General features: G+C 42.1%; 1 protein-coding gene across 1 annotated transcript; it reads left to right on the top strand.

Moving 5' to 3' along the window:
* Window positions 1-3,137: 3,137 nt before the first annotated feature.
* Window positions 3,138-12,356, top strand: PSMD7 (proteasome 26S subunit, non-ATPase 7). Its single transcript, XM_032611985.1, has 7 exons — window positions 3,138-3,316; window positions 5,430-5,521; window positions 6,412-6,504; window positions 7,225-7,322; window positions 7,912-7,992; window positions 10,180-10,271; window positions 11,408-12,356. Exons 1-7 carry the CDS (start codon window positions 3,243-3,245, stop codon window positions 11,844-11,846), a joined length of 969 nt encoding a protein of 322 aa, XP_032467876.1. The 5' UTR covers window positions 3,138-3,242; the 3' UTR covers window positions 11,847-12,356.
* The last annotated feature ends 8,232 nt before the right edge of the window (window positions 12,357-20,588 follow it).

Raw genomic sequence — 20,588 nt, 5'->3', positions numbered from 1 at the left:
CACCACTAATCATCAGGGAAATGCAAATCAAAACCATAATGAAATATCACCTTATACCTGTTAGAATGGCTATTATCAAAAAGACAGGAGATATGAAGTGTTGGTGAGAATGTGGAGAAAAGAGAACACTTGTGCACTCTTGGTGGGAATGTAAATTGATATAGCCACTATGGAAAAGAGTACGAAAGTTCCTAAAAGAACTAAAAATAGAACTACCATATGATCCAGCAACCCCACTTCTGGGTATGTATCCAAAGGAAATGAAATCACTATCTCAAAGAGATGTCTGAATCCCTGTGTTCACTGTAGCATTATTCATAATGGCCAAGACATGGACACAACCTATGTGTCTGTTGATGCATGAATCAATAAAGAAAATGTGGCATATATATATATATATATATTACTCAGCCATAAAAAGGAAGGAAATCCTTCCATTTTGTGACAAAATTGATGGATCTTGAGGGTATTATGGTAAGTGAAATGACAGATAGAAAGACAAATACTATATGATCTCACTTACATGTGGAAATGAAAAATGCAGAATCCACAGAAATAGAGAGTAGAATAGTTGTTGCCAGAGTCTAGGAGTCAGGGAAATGGGAGTTGTTGGTCAAAGAGTACAAACTTCCAATAATAAGATGGAAAGCTAAGGTACTGTATGGTGACTATAGTTAACAATACTGTATTATATATTTGAAAGTTGCTCTTAAATATTCTCACCACAAAAAAAAAATGGTAATTACGTGGGGTGATGGAAGCATTAACTAACCTTATTGTGGTAATCATTTTGCAATACATACATGTATCAAATCATCACATTGCACACCTTAAACTTACACGTTATATGTCAATTACATCTCAATAAATTTGGGAAAAGGAGAATTTAACATTAGAAAAGAAAGACAGGGGCTTCCCTGGTGGTGCAGTGGTTAAGAATCCACCTGCCAATGCAGGGAACACGGGTTCGAGCCCTAGTCCGGGACGATCCCACATGCCGCAGAGCAACTAAGCCTGTGCACCACAACGACTGAGCCTGCACTCTAGAGCCTGCGAGCCACTACTACTGAGCCCACGCACCACAACTACTGAAGCCCGTGCGCCTAGAGCCCATGCTCCGCCACAAGAGAAACCAAAGCAATGAGAAGCCCGAGCACTGCAACAAAGAGTAGCCCCCGCTCACCACAACTAAAGAAAGCCCACACGCAGCAACAAAGAGCCAACACGCCAAAAATAAATTAATTTTTTTAAAAAAAGACATGGGGTAAGGGATTAAGAGGCACAAACTATTATGATAAAATAAGCTACAAGGATATATTGTACAACACGGGGAATATAGCCAATATTTTATATTAACTATAAATGGAGTATAACCTTTAAAAATTGTGAATCACTATATTGTACACCTGTAACTTATATAATATTGTACATCAACTATACCTCAATAAAAAATAAATAAAATTTTTTAAATTACATTTCTTTCTTTAAAAAAAAACAGTCAAAGGAAAATAAAATGTATTATCCTTATGCTCTCATCAAATCCTCTTAAAGTCCAGAATTAAATGAACAAAAGAAAGTAGATTTCTTATATCTCCTTCTGCATTCCTCTGAATGAATTTAGCCCCTAATAGTGGCTACGAAATTAGTTACGATTTCAAGTCAGTTCCATTAAAAAAGAAAAAGAAAATATAGGACAACATGAAAAATACCTTCCTTATGATTTCAAGTTGTCTTCTTTATCCTCTAAATATTTTAGTCCAAAAACATGCTTCCTTTAGACTCCAATTATTATGCCTTACCTGACACATAAGAAAAATCAAAATCAATCTTTGATCTTAAAAATTAGGGGGGGAAACCCTTCCAAGGTCTTTTCATAACAGTTACACGTCTACACTTTGTTGAATAGCATCACGTAAGAAATGAAACAAGAACATCTACTTTGAACCAGGCACTAAACACCAGCAAGCATGCTTTAACACATCACACAGTGGGGCTGACTTACATTTCCTTAATTTAAAAGTTCTATCGTCGTAAGTAGCAGCAATCATCTCATAGTCAAATCAAAAACATTAAAAGAATGAGGAAGATGCAAAACAGTGTTCCCCAAAGTAGGAAGAGTTTATGAAATGAAAGTGAGGGGTAGCGCCCAGAAAGGGTATCAAAAGCTCCCTAATTATACTGGAAGGAGGCTAAGGTTCAGAGCAAAAGTCTCCTTGTCATTCTTCAGAGAGTTCAGATCCTCTATTGATATAGGGAAGGTAGGTGTTTAAAAACAGGATAAACAATAAATAATTCACGCTGCTGAAGTATTGTTTTTGTTTACAGAAATGGCAACTTAAAGTCAGATAGAAAACTAAACTTGCATGGATTTTAAGTCATTTGCCTTCTTCCACAAATAAGCTCAAGTCCTCTTTTCCTACATTTCCCCTTTTAGTCTTCTTTTTTCTCTTTCCCAGCTAACTATGAAAACATATTTCCTTATTGCTTTCCATCTTTTCGCCAATCTTTTCGTAAGGTTTTATTTTAAAACCAATCTGAATGACCTAACTCTAGGCACAAACTGCATTCTTCTAACCCTTGTTAAATGGAAAGTAATATAAAGACAGGTGGGAAAATATAGACAGGTTGATTATTTGCTAAGTGTCCATGGTAAAGATTAAGGGGAAATTCCCAGACAATAAAATGATGAGATAAATTACCAAACCTACTTTAAGGGAATGCCCTAATGCTAGAGATTTAAAGTTAGTTCCTCTAAGAAATTCTGGAAGATTTTGACTAGAAGCGAAAGTGAACATTTTCTGAATGGTGGAAATATTACTTATTACTATTTACATTTTTCTTAGCATCTTCTCCAGTCTTCAGATGGGAGGGAGGGGGAGGTGAGCTAGTAAGGCACTGAGGCGAAAAGCCGCAGCGGGTGACAGTACAGGCCAAACACCAGGAGGTCAACCTTTATCAGTCTCCAGTGTCCTGTTAGCTTTCATGACCTGGGAAACTCGCAGCCAGTCACCCGAGGCGGGTCCCGCCTTCCCCGGCACTTCCCCTCCTCAAGGTGGCGGCGGGAGCGACAATCCGAGCGCGACGCGCGCGGCACTCTGGGAGCGGAAGACGGAGCCGCGCGGCAGCGGCCCAACCGGAAGAGGAGGAGCCGGGCCTGGAGGATCCCTGAGAATCGTTGTTGCTCTGGCCGTCGGTGCTTGCGGGTCGCGGGGAGCAGAGCCTGGCGGGCGGGGTGTGTCGCGATGCCGGAGCTGGCGGTGCAGAAGGTGGTGGTCCACCCCCTGGTGCTGCTCAGTGTGGTGGATCATTTCAATCGGTGAGCGGGCGGCACGGGGCGTCCTACCGGGGCCGGTGGCGCCGCCGCTGCTGAGTCACGGCGCGCTGGGGATGGCGCGGCGGCCGCGGGGGCGCAGATGCACCGGGGTTGGCCTTGGGTCACCGAGGGGCCCAGAGCAGCTCCGTTCACGAAGCCCCAAGTCACCCGGCATCGTCTCCCCCGCCGTCCAGCCGGCACTCCATGAACTGGGCTTCTCGTTCCTCTTACCCAGTCCGTACGATGCCAGAGTATGGGGGGCAGGCTTCACTTGGCCCTGATCCCCAGGCCTCGTGCCCATCTGTCACCTCGTCCGCCCCTTTTCGTCTGAAAGACTCGGTGTCTGGTAGGGAAGCCCTTCAGACTCGCACTTTTTGCCTCTGAAGGCCGTCACCGAAATTCTGTACCCAGCGCTCCGAAGGACTCCCTGGAAGAACTGTGGTTTTAATATAACTTGTGAAAGTTTCCAAGTGGGACTGTGGTTTGACGATAGCTTGAAACGTAGATGTTTTAAGTTTTGATAAGTTTTTCTTTTAAAAATGAGACCGGTTGGAGATGTTGGCATTAATGAATAAGAAAACATCCCACAGATGTTTCTTCCGCCTTCGCTTGCTTGTTTTTGAGCTGTTCGTCCAGCTGGACCTGTTACACGTGTTCATAAATTTTACAAGATAATTAATTGCCTTGGAAAGTTGTAAGACCCAGTTGGGAGCATCTGCTGTAAAGTCATAGTTGCTCAGTGCCCATCCTCTTGCAACTTGCTTTGTACAACTCCCAGTTCAACCAGAGCCAAAACCAAACTCAAGACTCCTGTGAGGTTTAGGGTCCCCAGTTCAGTTCCATTGCTTTGTAGCACCCTTAGCCTAACAGGATATGCGAGCTTTCCCACTGTACAATGATTAGTATTTTTCTCCCGTAGGATACTAGAGGTACTAAGAGGGCAAGCATCTTTTCAGTTCTGTTCAGTAAATTCAGCAAACACTTGTTAAGGGCATAGTGAAGGCAGACACTGCAAGCTGCTGTGTCAGGCAATTGCAGGGTTTTTTAAAACGCAAATGGATTTTTGTAGATCAAAAGAAAAGCCCATGAGTGTGGAAGTTTCCTTTGAACTTAGATTTCCCAAAAAATTAGAACCACCAGAATACAGAATCCTTAACTTTGTTTGGTCCAAACCCTAAATATAGTAAGCATTTATAAATTTGCCAAGCCATATGTTTAGATAAATACAGTTAAATCAGTATGAAACCAGCAACTGTTAAGGAATTGTAGTTCATTTCACAGTGACTTTTGTCTTTGCTTTGAACATAGAATTGTATTGTTTCTGTATGTTACAATTGTTAGTGGTTAAAGGAGAATTCTACATGATGACCAATGAAATGAGATATAAGTGAAACACTTGCAGTTCCTTAGGACAAAAATCATTGAGGAGGTTTGATATGGAAATAAATATTCTGAAGTAGTCTTTCTGGTTCATTGAGCCCTCCTCCCAGTATGATTAGTCACCGGCTCACTTCCAGCTTCTGCATAATTAAGCCATTCAGAGACCACAAATGGCACACACATGCTTCTGGGTCAGAATCATTTTCTGAGCCCCTAAATGGTACAAAGAATTAAAACATCTATTGGGGCTTGTTGACATAGATGTTCCAGAGAAGAGTTGGCAAGCTGGACCATAAAACTGGTTCGACTTTAGCATCTTTATCCCTGAAAAGATTTGAGGACAGAGAAGATGGGGAAAATTTAAAAGAGAAAGGTAAGCTGCAGAGGAAAAAATAAAATTAAATGTGATTTCAAACACCAGTCAAATAACATGTAAAACCTTAAGATCTGGGGAGTTTTCATTTTCTCCGTTTTAAATTTCTATAAAGTTTGAGATTTTTTTCCAAGCATGTCTTTCTTTGCAGTCAGCAGTGAAACTGCCAGTGTCCAAAGTTCACGAATTACCCATTATATTTATTAGAATTATTAAGGACTAACCCATTATATTTGTTTAGTGGGATTAGTTCCCAGATAAGCTAAATTGTATCTGTACCATTGATATTTCCTGTTGGATATCTTATTGACGGTCCATTTCTGTCTGTGCCCATCCAGACTGACCTTCTGTTTTCTCATTCAGAATAGGCAAGGTTGGAAACCAGAAGCGTGTTGTTGGTGTGCTTTTGGGGTCGTGGCAAAAGAAAGTTCTCGATGTATCCAACAGTTTTGCAGGTAAAAGAAAAATTTGTCAAATATACCTCAGTTTTTAAAAAAATAAATAGGCAAATTTTACATTTTCTGAGTATGGTTAAAATGTCAGTTAACTTTTAAAAAGAAAGAAACTCCCGTGGTTTCCATTTTTTATTATAACCAAGCAATTCTATTTCAGAATTGTTTAAGTATAGAAAAGGGAGGCTAAAGGCTACACACTGAGCTGGATAGTAAATATTTAAAACTTGCAGGCCATACAGTCTCCATTGCAACTGCTCAGCTCCGCTAATGTAGCAGGAAAGCAACTATAGACAGTATATAGACAAACTAATAGCTATATTGCAGTAAAACTATTAAAATAGGCAGCGGGTGTAGTTTGTCAACCCGTGTACTAAACTATTAACCATGGTTATGGTTAGGCAAGGGGGAGATAAAGACCTTATCTTTTACACTGTTTAATAAATCTTTATAAGAATGTATCCATATATTTTATGATTGAAGCAACAATAATAAAGAACAACAAAATAATTCCTGGCATGGCTGCTAGACTAGCAGTCACTAACTCCAGTGTCTAAAAGGATCAGGCAGTAATGTAATTTGCCAGACGGGAATATTAGGAAGTGATGGAGCTTTTAGCAAACTGAAGAATGTGTCCTTTTCAAAGCGGGTGGCTTCTGTCTGGCTCTAGCCAGTTGTTGCTGGTCTTCCAGTTTTTCCAGAGAACCTGGAGGTCTGGATTTGTATGTGAAATCTTCCAGTTTTTACTAAAAGCAACTCAAAAATAATTTTAGTACTGGGTTGGACAAACCAAAGACATGGATCAGATCTGGCCTAGGGGTCTACAGTTGTGATATGTGCCCTTAGAGTTCTGTCTAGCACCCTAAACTGTTTTTTGGTTTTTTTCTCTCTAGTCCCTTTTGATGAAGACGACAAAGATGATTCTGTCTGGTTTTTAGACCACGATTATTTGGAAAACATGTATGGAATGTTTAAGAAGGTCAATGGTAGGTGGCATTGTGGTGCGCGCACGCGCGCGCGCGCGTGTGTGTGTGTGTGTGTGTGTGTGTGTGTGTGTAGGTATATGTGTGCCCATAATGCCTTTTCTAAATATTCACTTTTCTTTGTTTAATGTCAAAGGCCCTTTCACTTAGCTAGACTGAAGTAAGACTAGTGGTAGTAGAGGAATGAGGTAGAATAAATGAGAAACTAGAGTAGCAATTTAAGGCCAGTTAGACCACCTAGGCTTCAGGGGAGAGAGCTAGCCCTCTACAGCAGAAAAGCAAAGAATGGTCAAATAAAATCCACCTGCCCCTAGAGCTTTAGTACCACCAGGGTAAATATCTCTGTTACATGTGTCACTTTCATTTTATTTCATTTCAACAACCACATTGCTTTGGAAATGTTTATTCCCACAACACTCACAGTTGTAATCTATGTGACATGAACTTGAATTTGTTTATATATTGCCTTGGAATTGTTTTCTAGTTGTTTCATGTATGACTGGTCTAAACTAGTCTGAGATATGTATATCTCTAGATTTCCCCTGCTGTTTATTTTCTGAGAATCCTGTTTTTGAGTTTTAGATTTCATAGGTATGTCAAGGTTTAGATGTCTGGAATTTCTGTAAAAGCTAGAGAACATAACCACTGGAGTTCTTACCCTTTTTGAGGGAAATATATAGATCTTTATGTAACAATTCAAAGCCACTAATTTTTCCTTCCCAGCCAGAGAAAGAATAGTTGGGTGGTACCACACAGGCCCTAAACTACACAAGAATGACATCGCCATCAATGAACTCATGAAAAGATACTGCCCTAACTCAGTAAGTGTACTCCATCTTTAAAACTCTTGACTCATATTCGTTGCCAGCTAACTCAAGAAAAAGAAAGCATCCTAGGAAGGATTTGGAAAAAGAATCATTTCACCACTTTTTCTCTATAAGCTTGTGTTAATTTGCAGTGTTTTGTGTAGTATACGGTAACCCAGTGTATTTAGTAAATTAAACATCTGGTCAGTGCTAGGTATGTAAGTTATCTTCCTTAATCCTCTCAAGTAACTGTATGAGATTGTTATCCTCTTTACAGTGAGAAAACTGAGGTTCAGAATGGTTAGTAAGGTCTTCTAAGTGTGGGGCTGGGATTAAAATGCCGGCTGTCTTGACTCTAATCTTCTTCTGCTTGATAACTTCACTGTACTATCTCTCAGCTTGTTAATGGATGGGGTTGAAGAGCAGGGCAAATAAGATAACTTGAAATGTAAAGATTTTTTTTTGTTTTTTGTTTTTTTTTCTGAAAATTCTGGCTTATATCTGGTTGAATGAATGAAAAAGCTTCGGTAATCATCAGAATGGCCGCAGTTATTCCTTACGTGCTCAGTAGGAGGTGATTTGCTATGATTTGTTTTTCTGCCAGGTATTGGTCATCATTGACGTAAAACCAAAGGACTTGGGACTGCCCACAGAAGCATATATTTCGGTGGAAGAAGTTCATGATGTAAGTCATCTTGCTGTGAGCCTAGGAGATTAGATTTGCTACTTTTAGGGCCATTGGGTTTTTTTTTTTTTTTTTTTCCATTTTCAAGTCAACAAATACTTTATAACAAAGAAAAGGTTATTAGTTTCTGTCAGTAGTTTGATATTATGTTTTTTTCCCCCAAATTTGAGTCACCAAATTTCAGAAATAGAGAGGACCATAGAAATCTAAAGTTCCCTTTTACAAATGAAATTGAGACCAAAGTAGTCAAATGATTGCCCAGAGATGTTCTCAGCAAAGTAAATGCGGAGCCTGGTGAGCTTGGTCTTAATCTAATGCAGTTTCCACTGTTGGCCCACCTATATAGTGACTATATTATCTAGTCTATAGCCAATCCCTATAGACTAGATCCTAGGTTTTCAAACAGAGTAAGTCAGAGCTGCCAGGAGCTAGATGGCAAAACCCATCTGTATGATTTGACACCTGTATAGTCAGCTCCATGGCATTCAGTACCAGCTATGTTGTCTGTTAGCTTGTTTCTTGGGTATGGACATGAAGAGCTGCCAGAATAGCTTTTCTCTATTTCCAAGAAAATTGAACTCAAATTCTAGGGTAGGATTTGATGTGAAATTGTATATGAGTTTTGTTTTGAGCGTAAAATATTTGCACTTAGGGTGTGCAAAGAGCTCAGTCTTTTTTTTTTTTTTTTTTTTTTTGCGGTATGTGGGCCCGTCACTGTTGTGGACTCTTCTGTTGCGGAGCCCAGGCTCCGGACGCGCAGCCTCAGCGGCCATGGCTCACGGGCCCAGCCGCTCTGCGGCATGCGGGATCTTCCCGGACCGGGGCATGAACCTGTGTCCCCTGCATCGGCAGGTGGACTCTCAATCACTGCGCCACCAGGGAAGCCCAAGAGCTCAGTCTTGAATTTCCAAAATTGAACGGACAGACTAAAGGCTGTCTTTCTTCCTTATGGTTATCCATATATTCAGTTTTAAAATCTGGAAAAGGCTTTGTTAAGTTAGTTCCCTGCAGATGTTCCTTGCACTGAGCTCTATGCTCCTGTTTCTCTTTGCCTTGCTACCAGAGAGCTTAGATCCAAATTTATTGCCTAGTTGCAGTAAGACTTTCATCCCTGGTCTTGATACAGTTGTTATAAGTTAAATTTTACCCTGCCTCTTTCAAAAAGGAATTCGAGGCTGCTTATATATACGCGTGCACACGCACGCACGCACTCGCACACACACACACCAGTGAAACGAGATCTTTTAAAAGAGGATGGAGGGGATGTAAGGGTCCTGTAATAAGATGAAGCCAGGGAAAATCAGCACATGAAAAGACATGCCACGAAGTCCTGCACAAGTGTTGAAGGCTCTGACCATCCTAGCATACAAAGCCAAGAGGAAGATGCCGTTTGCAGGATTCACACTGTCCTGGGTAAAATAACAACGGCTAATGTTTATACCACTTAGTGTAAGTGAAGTGACTTTCCCGAGATCTCACTGCTCCCTTATCACACATGGCAGAGCCAGGCTTTGAATCTAAGCAGCCTGGCTAGAGTCTGCACTCACTGCTGTGCTGTCGTGCCTCGCACACATTTTACAGCCTTTACAGGAGATGTACAGCCTCTTCTGGCACTAGATCTGATAAAAGTTTCTCCTGAGTCCCATCAAGAAATCACTAAGTGATACAGCAAACCACATCCACTAATGGGTTCCTTGACTAATTCAGGTCACCAGAAAATCAGTTATTCTAACCACGTTGCTTTGGTGCTCTATTTGACCCAAGGGACAACAGATGGTTAAAAACTGTATCTTGTGACATGAGCTTGCCTCAAGTACAGGTGTTCTGAATATTGCCTATTTTAGAATGAATGCTTATAAGTCCTTAAAATTTAGCTGAATCAAGACTTCCCTGATGTTCATCTCTACTGCAGGCTTGAGAGAATATCAAGATTTTCCTTAGAAATAAACTAATGATGATTCCCCACCACATCTCGTCCCTGAGCAGGACCACTGACTTCAGCTTAGAAGTCGCAGTGCTTTGAAAGCTTTCAAAGCAAACTTTACCCACCCTTGCCATGAAAAAGCCAGTAATGACACCCATGAAAGTGATTTGGCTTAAAGCAGAAGAATCAGGCCATGAAAAGGAACATGTGCCAGTTTGTTCATTTGTTTGTAAGTAAATAACTAGTTAATTCTCCTCTCCCAGGATGGAACTCCAACCTCAAAAACATTTGAGCACGTGACCAGTGAAATTGGAGCAGAGGAAGCTGAGGAAGTCGGAGTTGAACACTTGTTACGGTGAGACTTTAGGACAGCATCAGAATCGGCAGCAGCCCAAGAAGCTGCTCAGTGTAAAGAAGAGATCTGTATCAGGAATAGGGAGACCTGGCTTCTAGCCCTGGGTCATCTCTAAAGTGTCCCGAGTTATGATTTATGAGTTTGTGGACAGCACACCTTGTCTGGAAGCTGTAATGCTGGCTGTGACAGGAACAGATGTGTGAATTATTCAAAAGCAAACGTGTGCTCTTTCAGTGTACCTCCTTTTCAATGACTGTAGCTAGCCAGTTTTCTGCAGAGAATCTGCATCTTGGACTGGGATGGATGGATGGATGGATTGATTTAAATTTATATTTTATTTATTTTTGGCTGCATTGGGTCTTCATTGCTGCACGTGGGCTTTCTCTCATTGCGGCGAGCAGGGACTACTGTTCGTTGCCGTGCGTGGTCTTCTCACTGCCGTGGCTTCTCTTATTGCGAAGCACAGGCTCTAGGCACATGGGCTTCAGTAGTTGTGGCACACAGACTCAGTAGTTGTGGCTCGCGGGCTCTAGAATGCAGGCTCAGTAGTGGCACACGGGCTTAGTTGCTCTGCAGCATGTGGGATCTTCCTGGGCCAGGGCTCGAACCCACATCCCCTGCATTGGCCGGCGGATTCTTAACCACTGTGCCACCAGGGAAGCCCTGGGGTTTTATTTTTAAATCCTCGGCTTACATAACCCTGACTTACTTGAAATGGTCATAGATTTTTTCAAACAATAAGATTCCTTCCAGTTCAAAAAGTTACTGCTGACTGATTTAAAAGCTTCTCCCAACATCATATAGATGCAGGTGGAGAAAATGCCACCCTTCTTAGGAACAGGGAACTTGAAGTAGAGAGGGTGTTTATTTTGTTTTTTTAGTGAAAATGATTTCATTTTAGCTCTCCCTTTTCTTTTGAAAAATGCCTTGTGATGAGAAAGATAAAACATATTCCTCCAAATGAAAACAATATTAAGGCAGTTTTACTCAAATCTTTATAAAATGGGGAAGTAACATTTTTCCTTTGGAAAACTTGCCCCTCCTCACAAACTTAGTATTTCCTTAGAATGTGAAAATCTGCGTGATAGTACAGGACACTGATGTATTTTCCTGCCCTTTCTTGTGGGTTCCTACAGAGACATCAAAGACACTACAGTGGGCACTCTTTCCCAGCGGATCACAAACCAGGTCCATGGTTTGAAGGGACTCAATTCCAAGCTTCTGGATATCAGGAGCTACCTGGAGAAAGTGGCCACAGGCAAGCTGCCCATCAACCATCAGATCATCTACCAGCTGCAGGACGTCTTCAACCTGCTGCCAGATGTCAGCCTGCAGGAGTTTGTCAAGGCCTTTTACCTGAAGACCAATGACCAGATGGTGGTGGTGTATTTGGCCTCGCTGATCCGTTCCGTGGTCGCCTTGCACAACCTCATCAACAACAAGATCGCCAACCGGGACGCAGAGAAGAAAGAAGGGCAGGAAAAAGAAGACAGCAAAAAGGATAGAAAAGATGACAAAGAGAAAGATAAGGAAAAGAGTGATGTAAAGAAAGAAGAGAAAAAGGAGAAAAAATAAAACATGTAGCTTTTTAATTTGTAAATTAAAATCTTACAAACTAACTCATTGTGCCGCCAGAGGGTTCTTTTCACCGTAAGTGCAAAAGCTGTACTGATGAGAGCTCTCTGGATGGAGGGACTAATCTTGTACCTGAACTGCAGCTTAGGCTGCTCTGAGTTGGGAATGGGATAGCTCAGGCTTCAGACTGTGTGAGAAAAGTGAAGAGACACAAACGTAACATTTTTGGTACTCTTCCTGCTTTTATCTATAAGACCAGGAGTTGAATTTTCCCCATCTCAAGAGACTCTTGGGGTCTGTTTCTGGCAGTCTGCAAAATTGCAGAATGGAATGCACGAATTCCATAAGTATTCTGCCTCAGAACACCTTGAGGTCTGCCCCTCTGGACTCTGTTGAGAATACCACCCCACGGGACTTCTTGGACCCGTAGCTCTGGCATTCTCGGGGCTTGGGATCCATCTCAAGATATTGTTTACCTTCGAAGACACAATTAAATGGCTTGGTTTTTAAGTCTGTGTTCTGGTCGTTTTTGACTCTGGGTGTGGTGATCCGTTGTTTTCAGAAGCAACCAAGACAGTCTTTCATTGAAGCTGCCTTAAAGAATTATTTTAGACTGAATCTTTTATGAAAGCACCTCATTCCTTTAAAGACATACAGCTGTAGGGAGGAGAGCTCTCAACTGAGCCCAGAAGACCTGTGTCCTAGTTAATGCCTCAGATTCCTCATCTGTGAAGTCCCTAGAACAGTTTTTTATAAGAGACACATTCACTTACTATTGCAGTAGGTCTAAGTACATCAGGCCACAAGGTTAGTGGGGATGGAACAAAGTCTCCCCAAAGTAAGTGTTCAAGATACTTAATCATTTGACTTACAGCTGTCACTTGGATATTAATTTCCTCTCAAGAGATTAGAACCTCCCTAAGAGTTCTCTAATGCACCATATGGACTGTCAATGTTCAGATATTTAAGAATATACTAGCACTAGAACTAAGTCAGTGGAATCTCATAAACCACTTCATAATGTTATAATGCCTTAAAGTTACTGGAAGCATCCATTTTTAATCCACAGATCTGCCTGCCAAAGAACTAGTTGAAATTTGGGGGCTGATGTAGAGCTAGCTTTTATCCTACATAAATAGGAGCACCCACATCAGTGGTCTCTTCAAGGTTCATTAAGATTCTGAGAAAAAAAATAGTAAAGGGAAAAAAACTAGAGAACCAAGTTTTGTCTACTGCAGCAATCAAAAGTCAGATGGTTGTTACATCTAACCGAATAAAAAATACGAAATACATAGTTCAAAGCTTGAGATGCATGAGATGCATTTAAAATGACAGGAGTGTGTTGAAGTTTTTCAGATTTGGTTGCCATGTTTAGAACAGACTGAGAAAGGGAAACTTTCTCCACAGTGGCCAGGAAAGAGCTGGGATGCAATGATTCTGAGGCTAGGCAGGGGGAAGGAGGAGAATGTCATCCCAAAGAGTGGGTCCTTTATGTAGGATCGGGGGCAACTTGAGACCACACAGGATCATATCCACCTTTAGTAGTATGATCTTCACTTAAAAACCTTTCCCAGGGTCTAACAGGACAATGCCACAAGCTTTTAAGTTAGTCACCGTTTGATAAATTGTAATGTTTATTGAGCATATGAGAACATGGGAATAACCAGGCCTTGTTATATTTAATAGTTTGAGCCACGTGTGGCAAAATTGACTTCTACCTTCCTAACAGGCTCTTCAGTTCCTACCTGTAACAAGATTCATTTGTAGCCTTTAGCGTCACGTAGGCTCATTTTCTAAGGCAAAATTGCTGCCATCCTATATAAGGGGGGCAAGCTTTGTAAGAATATTGATGAAGTCTTGCTTATACAAATAGCAGCTGACTTGACTGCAAAACCCATGGCCCTCACCTAAAATAAAGCCATGTGTCTGGATAGCTCAGCAGTCTCAAGATGAGATTTCTAAACTACTTCTGTTGTTTTTGAACACACTGAAAAAGTATCCTAGAAAAAGTCTGATCCCAATTCTGGGCCTCATATCCAGAGTTATGACATTCCCTTCCTTCCATTTTCAAAACATTCCACGATGGCTTAGGGAGTTCAGGCTGCTCCTGCTACACACATTACAGAGAGGAGGGCATTTATTCCTTACTAGTTTTCTGTCTGATAACTAACATCTGAAATATCCCTAAACTTAGAGGTCAGTTATCCTTAGTGAAAAGATGGATACTATCAGGGTAGAACAGCAGCTTTGGGCCCGCTAATTAGTTAAATGTTCTTTCATTTTACTCAGATCATCAGTCACTAAAGGGACAAACGGAAGTAATCATCATTGAAGGACTACCATATTACTTCTCCAGTGTGCCAGATACAAAGTAAACCTTTCCAGCGGGAATTAGCAACCCCAGAATCTCACTCCCATTTCTGGAGGACCCTCCAGCTGTGAGAACTTAGCCGTGCACAATTACCTTAACTTCAAATAAAAGAACTTATTAACACAGGTCCTCATAAAAGAATGAAAGATCCTATTCACTTGGAAGTTATGAACAGGCCTTTTCTTCTACCATTTTCCCACGAAAAGATCTATGAAGCAGAAATAAGACCTGAGAATGAATTTGCGGTTGCTAACCAAACTACTCCATCTGCCCCCAACACAGGAAATAGGAAGGATATGGGACGTGTTGGGAAAGTAGAGAAGCATCTGAGTTATGTGACCCACAAGAGAATATCTCTACAGCTTCCCTAAACAAATTCATTCCAAATTATTATACATAATATAGGCAAGTGCTGATTTCCGTATCTGTGCCTTTCAACTCTCTGCATTTATCTATTTTGCCTGGAAGCAGCACTGAGTTCATATCTTTTAAAAAAAAAAAACAGAAAAAAACCCCAAACTAATGGCTATTCCCATTGGGGGAGTAGTTATAAAAATGACTCTGGAAGCAGGGAAATGGAAGTAGGGAAAGAAAATAGAGGAAAAGAAAGGAAGAGGAAACTGCATTAGTTAGTGTGTTTCCAAGTCCTATGTCAAGAGAAATCTTTCTCTGAGCATTCCTCTTTGGAGCCAATCTGTTCTTCAACACTAGATGGCACCATTGACTAATCTCATCTTGGCAAGAGAATCATTTGATTGCCAGTTCAACATGGAATTGGGAACCATCCCCAGAGTTGCTTCCCACCACTTCTGCTTTTGGCTGCAACCATCCCGGCTAGACTTTGAGGGAATCTGGAGAGCATATGGGTGCAAAAAAATTGGGTCAAGTTGCCACACCTTCACCCCTACTGTACTCTACTATACACTGCTGCTTGGGCAATAAATATACAAGGTTTTTCTCTGCCCTTCTGATAGTTCATGCTTTGATTTTCCTCACTCCTGATTTCTTTAAGGGCCATATCCAGTGGAGTGACGGTAAATGTGTAACAACCAGGTCTCTAAAAAAGAGGAGAAAGGATGTTGATTTGTGGCCTTTTGCCAATTTCCCTGGTATAAATACTCCCACCATGGCTGATTTCAAAACCAACATGAATTGGGAAAAGATGCATATTAGCACACCATTACATACTATTACCTAAATATGGATACAAGAGCTAAAAATAACCTCAAGAACACAGATGATAGTAAACCATAGTAAAATGATTAAGCTATGATGCATAGTGAGTATTTATTACCCTTTTCAGATATCATTTATTTCATTGTAAATTTATACAATTTGCCTACTGCATGAGAATCTCTGGTAATCTGTGTTTTTAAGAAACAGGTGGTCTCTGCACATATGGAAGTTAGAGAACCTTTATTTTGATGTAGATAAACCTACCAACTTTTTGCCTTATCGTTAGCACTTTGTGGATCATATTTAAGAAGTCTTTTCCCAGCTCAAGATCTCTTCTCATACATATATGTCTATTACACTCCACAAAGTGTCTTCCTTCTCTGCAACTTAGCACCAGTGTCTACCTCTCTCTATATGCTACAGCTAGTATCTGATCAATGATAACATAATTTGGCTAAACTTTTAACCAAAATAACTAACTGACATCCTCAGTTCATCTATTATCCCCTCCTTCCTCATTTTCAACCCTGGCTTTATCCCTACCTCTTACCCCACAGCAGATAAAGACTCCAGTACTGTATCACACACTTGAAAGTTGCTAAGAGAGTAGCTCTTAAATGTTCTCACCACATCCCAGACTTAAATGGTCTCAACAACAACAACAAAGTGCTAACTATGTGAGGTGATGGATGCATCAACTAACCTTATTGTGGTAATCATTTTGCAATATATACACGAATCAAGTCACCACATTATACACCTTAAACTAACACGTTCTATCAATTGTATCTCAATAAAGCTAGAAAAAAAAATACTTATCCAGGGGTTTCCTGTAGCCCATGGCAGACAGTCGATGCCTCAAGGATCTGTGCCCCTGTTCAAGAGTAGGGACGGGGGACTTCCCTGGCGGTCCAGTGGTTAAGACTCTGCACTTCAAATGCAGGGGGTGCAGGTTTGATCCCTGGTCGGGTAATTAAGATCCCACAGGCTGCACGGTACGGCCAAAAGGTAAAAAATAAAATTAAAAAATATTTTTTAAAAAAGAGTAGGGACAGCATAAAAGTTTAATGCATATGCTACTTCTCCCCCACCCCATAATACCCCATATTTTAACCAATGTGAACCAATCACAAGAGTTGGCAAACAACCACGACTATAAAAACCGAAAGTTCAAGGATGAAATTAATTCCCTCCCAGAAGAAAAGGACACTTCTATACCCACAACTCACCAGGGCCCAGATGCTCACGAGGGAGGCACCACTGAGGTGGGAGATGTGCCCCTTGAACCAACCCCCATGGGGGTCCCGCGGTTGCAAAGGCCGTCCTTCAGGTGCATTCACTGCTGCAACGGCACCATCTATCCTACTGCTCACCCTGTGATTGTACAGAAAATTGACTCAAAATTGTCCTTGAGAGACTGGACATGACTCTTGCCAACTGGGTTTGGCTGGAAGCCCAGATAAGAATGAATAACAACCCAAGGCAGAGCGCCACAGTCGCAGGCTGGGCCAAACCCAAGGCCTCTGAGGCCATCAGTACTACCCGGGAAGTGATGTCAGGCCATGGGCTGGGGGCGGGGATTGAAATGACTCCCACTTCCCAGTATTTTCTTTCCCCAAGAAAAGGAAGAAGAGTGATACTGGTACTTTTCTGCCTATATTCCTGGTTAGTGTGATTTTTTGAACTACAGATAATCTCCATGCCATGGCTCTTTCATTATTAAAAATCATGGCCACATTCAGGACCTGGGACTTGGAAGAAATGCTAATCCAAGGACATTTAATCTGACCTAGGATAGTGTATCAGTTATCTATTGCTGCATAACAAATTACCATAAACTTTAGTAGCTAAAAACAATACATATTAGTATCTCACAGTTTCTCTGGGTCAGGAGCCCAGGCAGGGCCTAGCTGGGTCCTCTGCTCAGTGATGCTCACAGAAGACCATCAAGGTGTTGGCTGGGCTGCTGCCATCTCAAGGTTCTAAGAGCGTGTAGTTGCTGGCAGGATTCAGTTCCTCACGGGCTGTTGGGCTGAGGGCCTCAGTTCCTCACTGGCTGTTGACACAAAGGGGCCCTCAGTCCCTTGCCATGTGGGCCTCCCCACCATGGCGGCTTGCTTCATCGAAGTACACAAGCCAAGAAGGCAGTGGAGAGTCAGCTAGCAAGTAGATCCAAATCCTTTGTAAATTAATCGCAGGAAGAGAGAGCCCGTCACCTTTACCATATTCTATTGGTTAGAAGCAAGTCTCTAGATCACTCCCACTCAAGGGGAGGGGATTATACCACAAGGGTGTGCATACCAGGAGGGGGTCATGGGGGGCCACCTAAGAAGCCTGCCTCCTACAGATAAAAACAAGAATTCACCAGGGTAATCCACAATCTACTACAGTGGGTTTTTCATTTTTAATTTCAGTGCCTAATGAGAGCCTTAGGATAAAGATCATGTTAATAGAAAATATAGAAGTAAAACATTCCTCGTTTATATGCAGGACTACCTATTGCTCCCAGTGGCTTTAGGGATAACAAACCAAAACAAAACAAAATCCCTAGAGTTAGGAACCAAGTCAGTGCTCCTAAGACGTGAGGTGCAAAATCGTGGCTGATTAGCAAAAACCAGTTCTGACATGTATTTATCCTTTCTCCCTCCCAAGACCCCACTAAAATGAGAGTGAATGAATGTTAAAGATTTCCCATTTTACCCTTGCCATTTGGCCCAAGTTAAGAGGTAGCATCTGTAAGGTGGACAAGGGAATTCGACACATTTCTGGAAGGAGGAAAGCAGGAGCAGCGGCCGGGCAGCAGGAGCCCCAGCTTCAAATTCATGTGGAAGGAGCTTAGCCAAAAGGGTTCTGAGCGGGGAAAGGCTCAGGCCTAAGATCAGAGTTAGTGCCATGGGGGTAAACACGACAGCTTAGTCGAAAGTCTATATAATGAAACAGCCAAGCCCACTTTGGGACCTCTCTGCACAGCTGCAAGCTGCCCACAGGCAGACCTATAGAAAGGAAAGGAAGCTAACTGAGACAGATAGCAGATGAAGCATCTCCTCTCCCTCTCCAGCCTCACTAAAACAACAGTGAAGAAAGCTTTGTGAAAGTCTTAATCCACAAAGGCAAAGAGAACATAAGAGGATTCAGCAGTGGACAAGGTTGTTTAACAAAGTGTTCAAAGGTGGAGTGTAACCAACCAAGGAGAAGTCTTAACCTAAGACACTGCAGAGGGAGATGCAGACAGAAAATGAGCGAGTCCTCACAGAGACTCAGTAAGTAAGGTCAACAGGAAGGCAGGAGGGGAGCAGAAACTGGGGTAGGTAAAAGTTTCTACACAGAAGGGTGGGATACAGGTCCCCATGAAGCCCCATACAGCTTGGTTACCTCCCCTCTGCCAGCTGCAGAAGACCAGGGGGCAAGTGGAGCCCCAGGCTCAGGGACCCGAATCAGAGCAGAGGGCCAGGGGGAGAGGAAAGGTCAGGTCAGTGGCCAGGACTCTGAGAGCCCCGGCTCCTTCCTGCTCCTTGTTCCCAGGAAGCCTACAGGCAGGTTACCTGGCTCAGGTACAGTCTCCCACTCAGGTGGGGAGCAGAGGACTCATCTCTGGAGAAACTGATCACCCCAGAGAAAAGACCCCTGCACAGTGATATTTAGGGCCCCATGAAAAAGCCCACTTGCCACCTAATACCCTTACAGCAGAGACTAGCAGGCAAGAGACCACTCATGAATGTCTTTCTCTGAAATAGGGAGCCAAAAATTTTGAGTAAGGAGTTATTCTTTTCCTCCTTCTCCATCTGCACTCGCTTTTTCCTGTCTAATGGTTTTGCAGCTGCCACATCCTGTCCTGCTGACCATCCATTCCAGAGTCTGGTCTTTGAATGGCAGTTTGGGGCCCTGGCCTGGGGGGGACATAGGAATGTCACAGATCCAGGCCAGAAACAGTGGGATGGTTTGGCTTAATGAGTTTGCCTCCTTGGGCCTCCATCTTTCTCAAAGCCACAGCCGGGTACACAACTGGTGCCCATCTCCGCTGAACTCTCAGCCACCACTGCCAGGCTCCAGGTGCAGCCGACCCACAGTTCAATCTTGCCCAACGTTCTGCATTTTTGTTTTATTTATAACCCATGGGCTTATTTATCTTGTTTCTGAACCAGCCTTTTTTTCTGTCTTTTTATATTTTGTGTTCCCTTTTTATATTATACGTTTGGAGCCGAGAAGCTGATCAAGTCATGAGTTCATGGTACCATCCTGATGGAACCCCACATTTTGGTTTCTAGTACTATTTTACACCAAAAAGAACCAGGGCTCCTAGTGGAGTAGTTGATTCTGTGTTTGGGCAAGAGAACTAGTGTTGGTACTAGATGTCATGGAGACCATCAAGTATATCTGGAGAGGTGACAAGAGAGTCGAGTTGAAGGGGCCAAAACTGTGACAAGCAGCAAAAAGAAAACAATGATCATTGTCACTGGGACCAGCTGAGTTGGAGTGAGGCCCTGAGTCCATGATGACGTTCAGAAGGTACAAAAAACAGAAAATGTGCCAAAGACAAGTCATGTGCTCCGATCTGAGTCAGCTGATTGGTGCCTGACTCGTGCAGCATGGACCACAGGAAAGTGACCTTGAAAGTGACTATGAAACTTAAACCAACCTCAGAATCAGAGGGACGTGGAGAAAAGAGTATTTAAAACTAGACTCATGGGGGAGAGTGTAGGGAAATGAGCAGAGGTAATAACTTTGGGTACTGACTCAATTTTTTTCCCCAAGATGAGGCTGGGGCCTTGTTGTTGCCAAGTTCAGCTGAAGATCAAGAAGTGCCTGCTATTTGTAAGCATTCCTCTGAATGGAAGCATGTAGATCTTTAGCCTAAGTTTTTCTAGAAGGATGATGTGAGCCCCAATATAGAAGGGCAATATACCAGATCCAGTGAGGTCCCACCTTACATAAAGTCTTGAGCCCCAATGGGGACCTTGGGTGACAAAGGGAGTCATATCTACTCTTCAGTTCCAAAATAATTTGTAGCTTTGGCTAATTTTATCAGGAACTTACTACAGCGTGTAGAGGTAGGGAGGCTTCCTGCTTGTCTAATTTAACTTGAAACACTTAAGAGTAAGAAAAAAAATGAGGATATAGTAAAATCAAGGATCAGTAATTAGAATCCCTAGGGTGAAAGAGCTGTATGAGGGAGAAATAGTTGTACTACATTATAC

Source organism: Phocoena sinus, chromosome 19 (assembly GCF_008692025.1).
Source record: "Phocoena sinus isolate mPhoSin1 chromosome 19, mPhoSin1.pri, whole genome shotgun sequence".
Classification (NCBI taxonomy): domain Eukaryota; kingdom Metazoa; phylum Chordata; class Mammalia; order Artiodactyla; family Phocoenidae; genus Phocoena; species Phocoena sinus.
The sequence above is the reverse complement of the archived record's forward strand: the minus strand, read 5'-3'. Positions and strand labels throughout refer to the sequence as shown.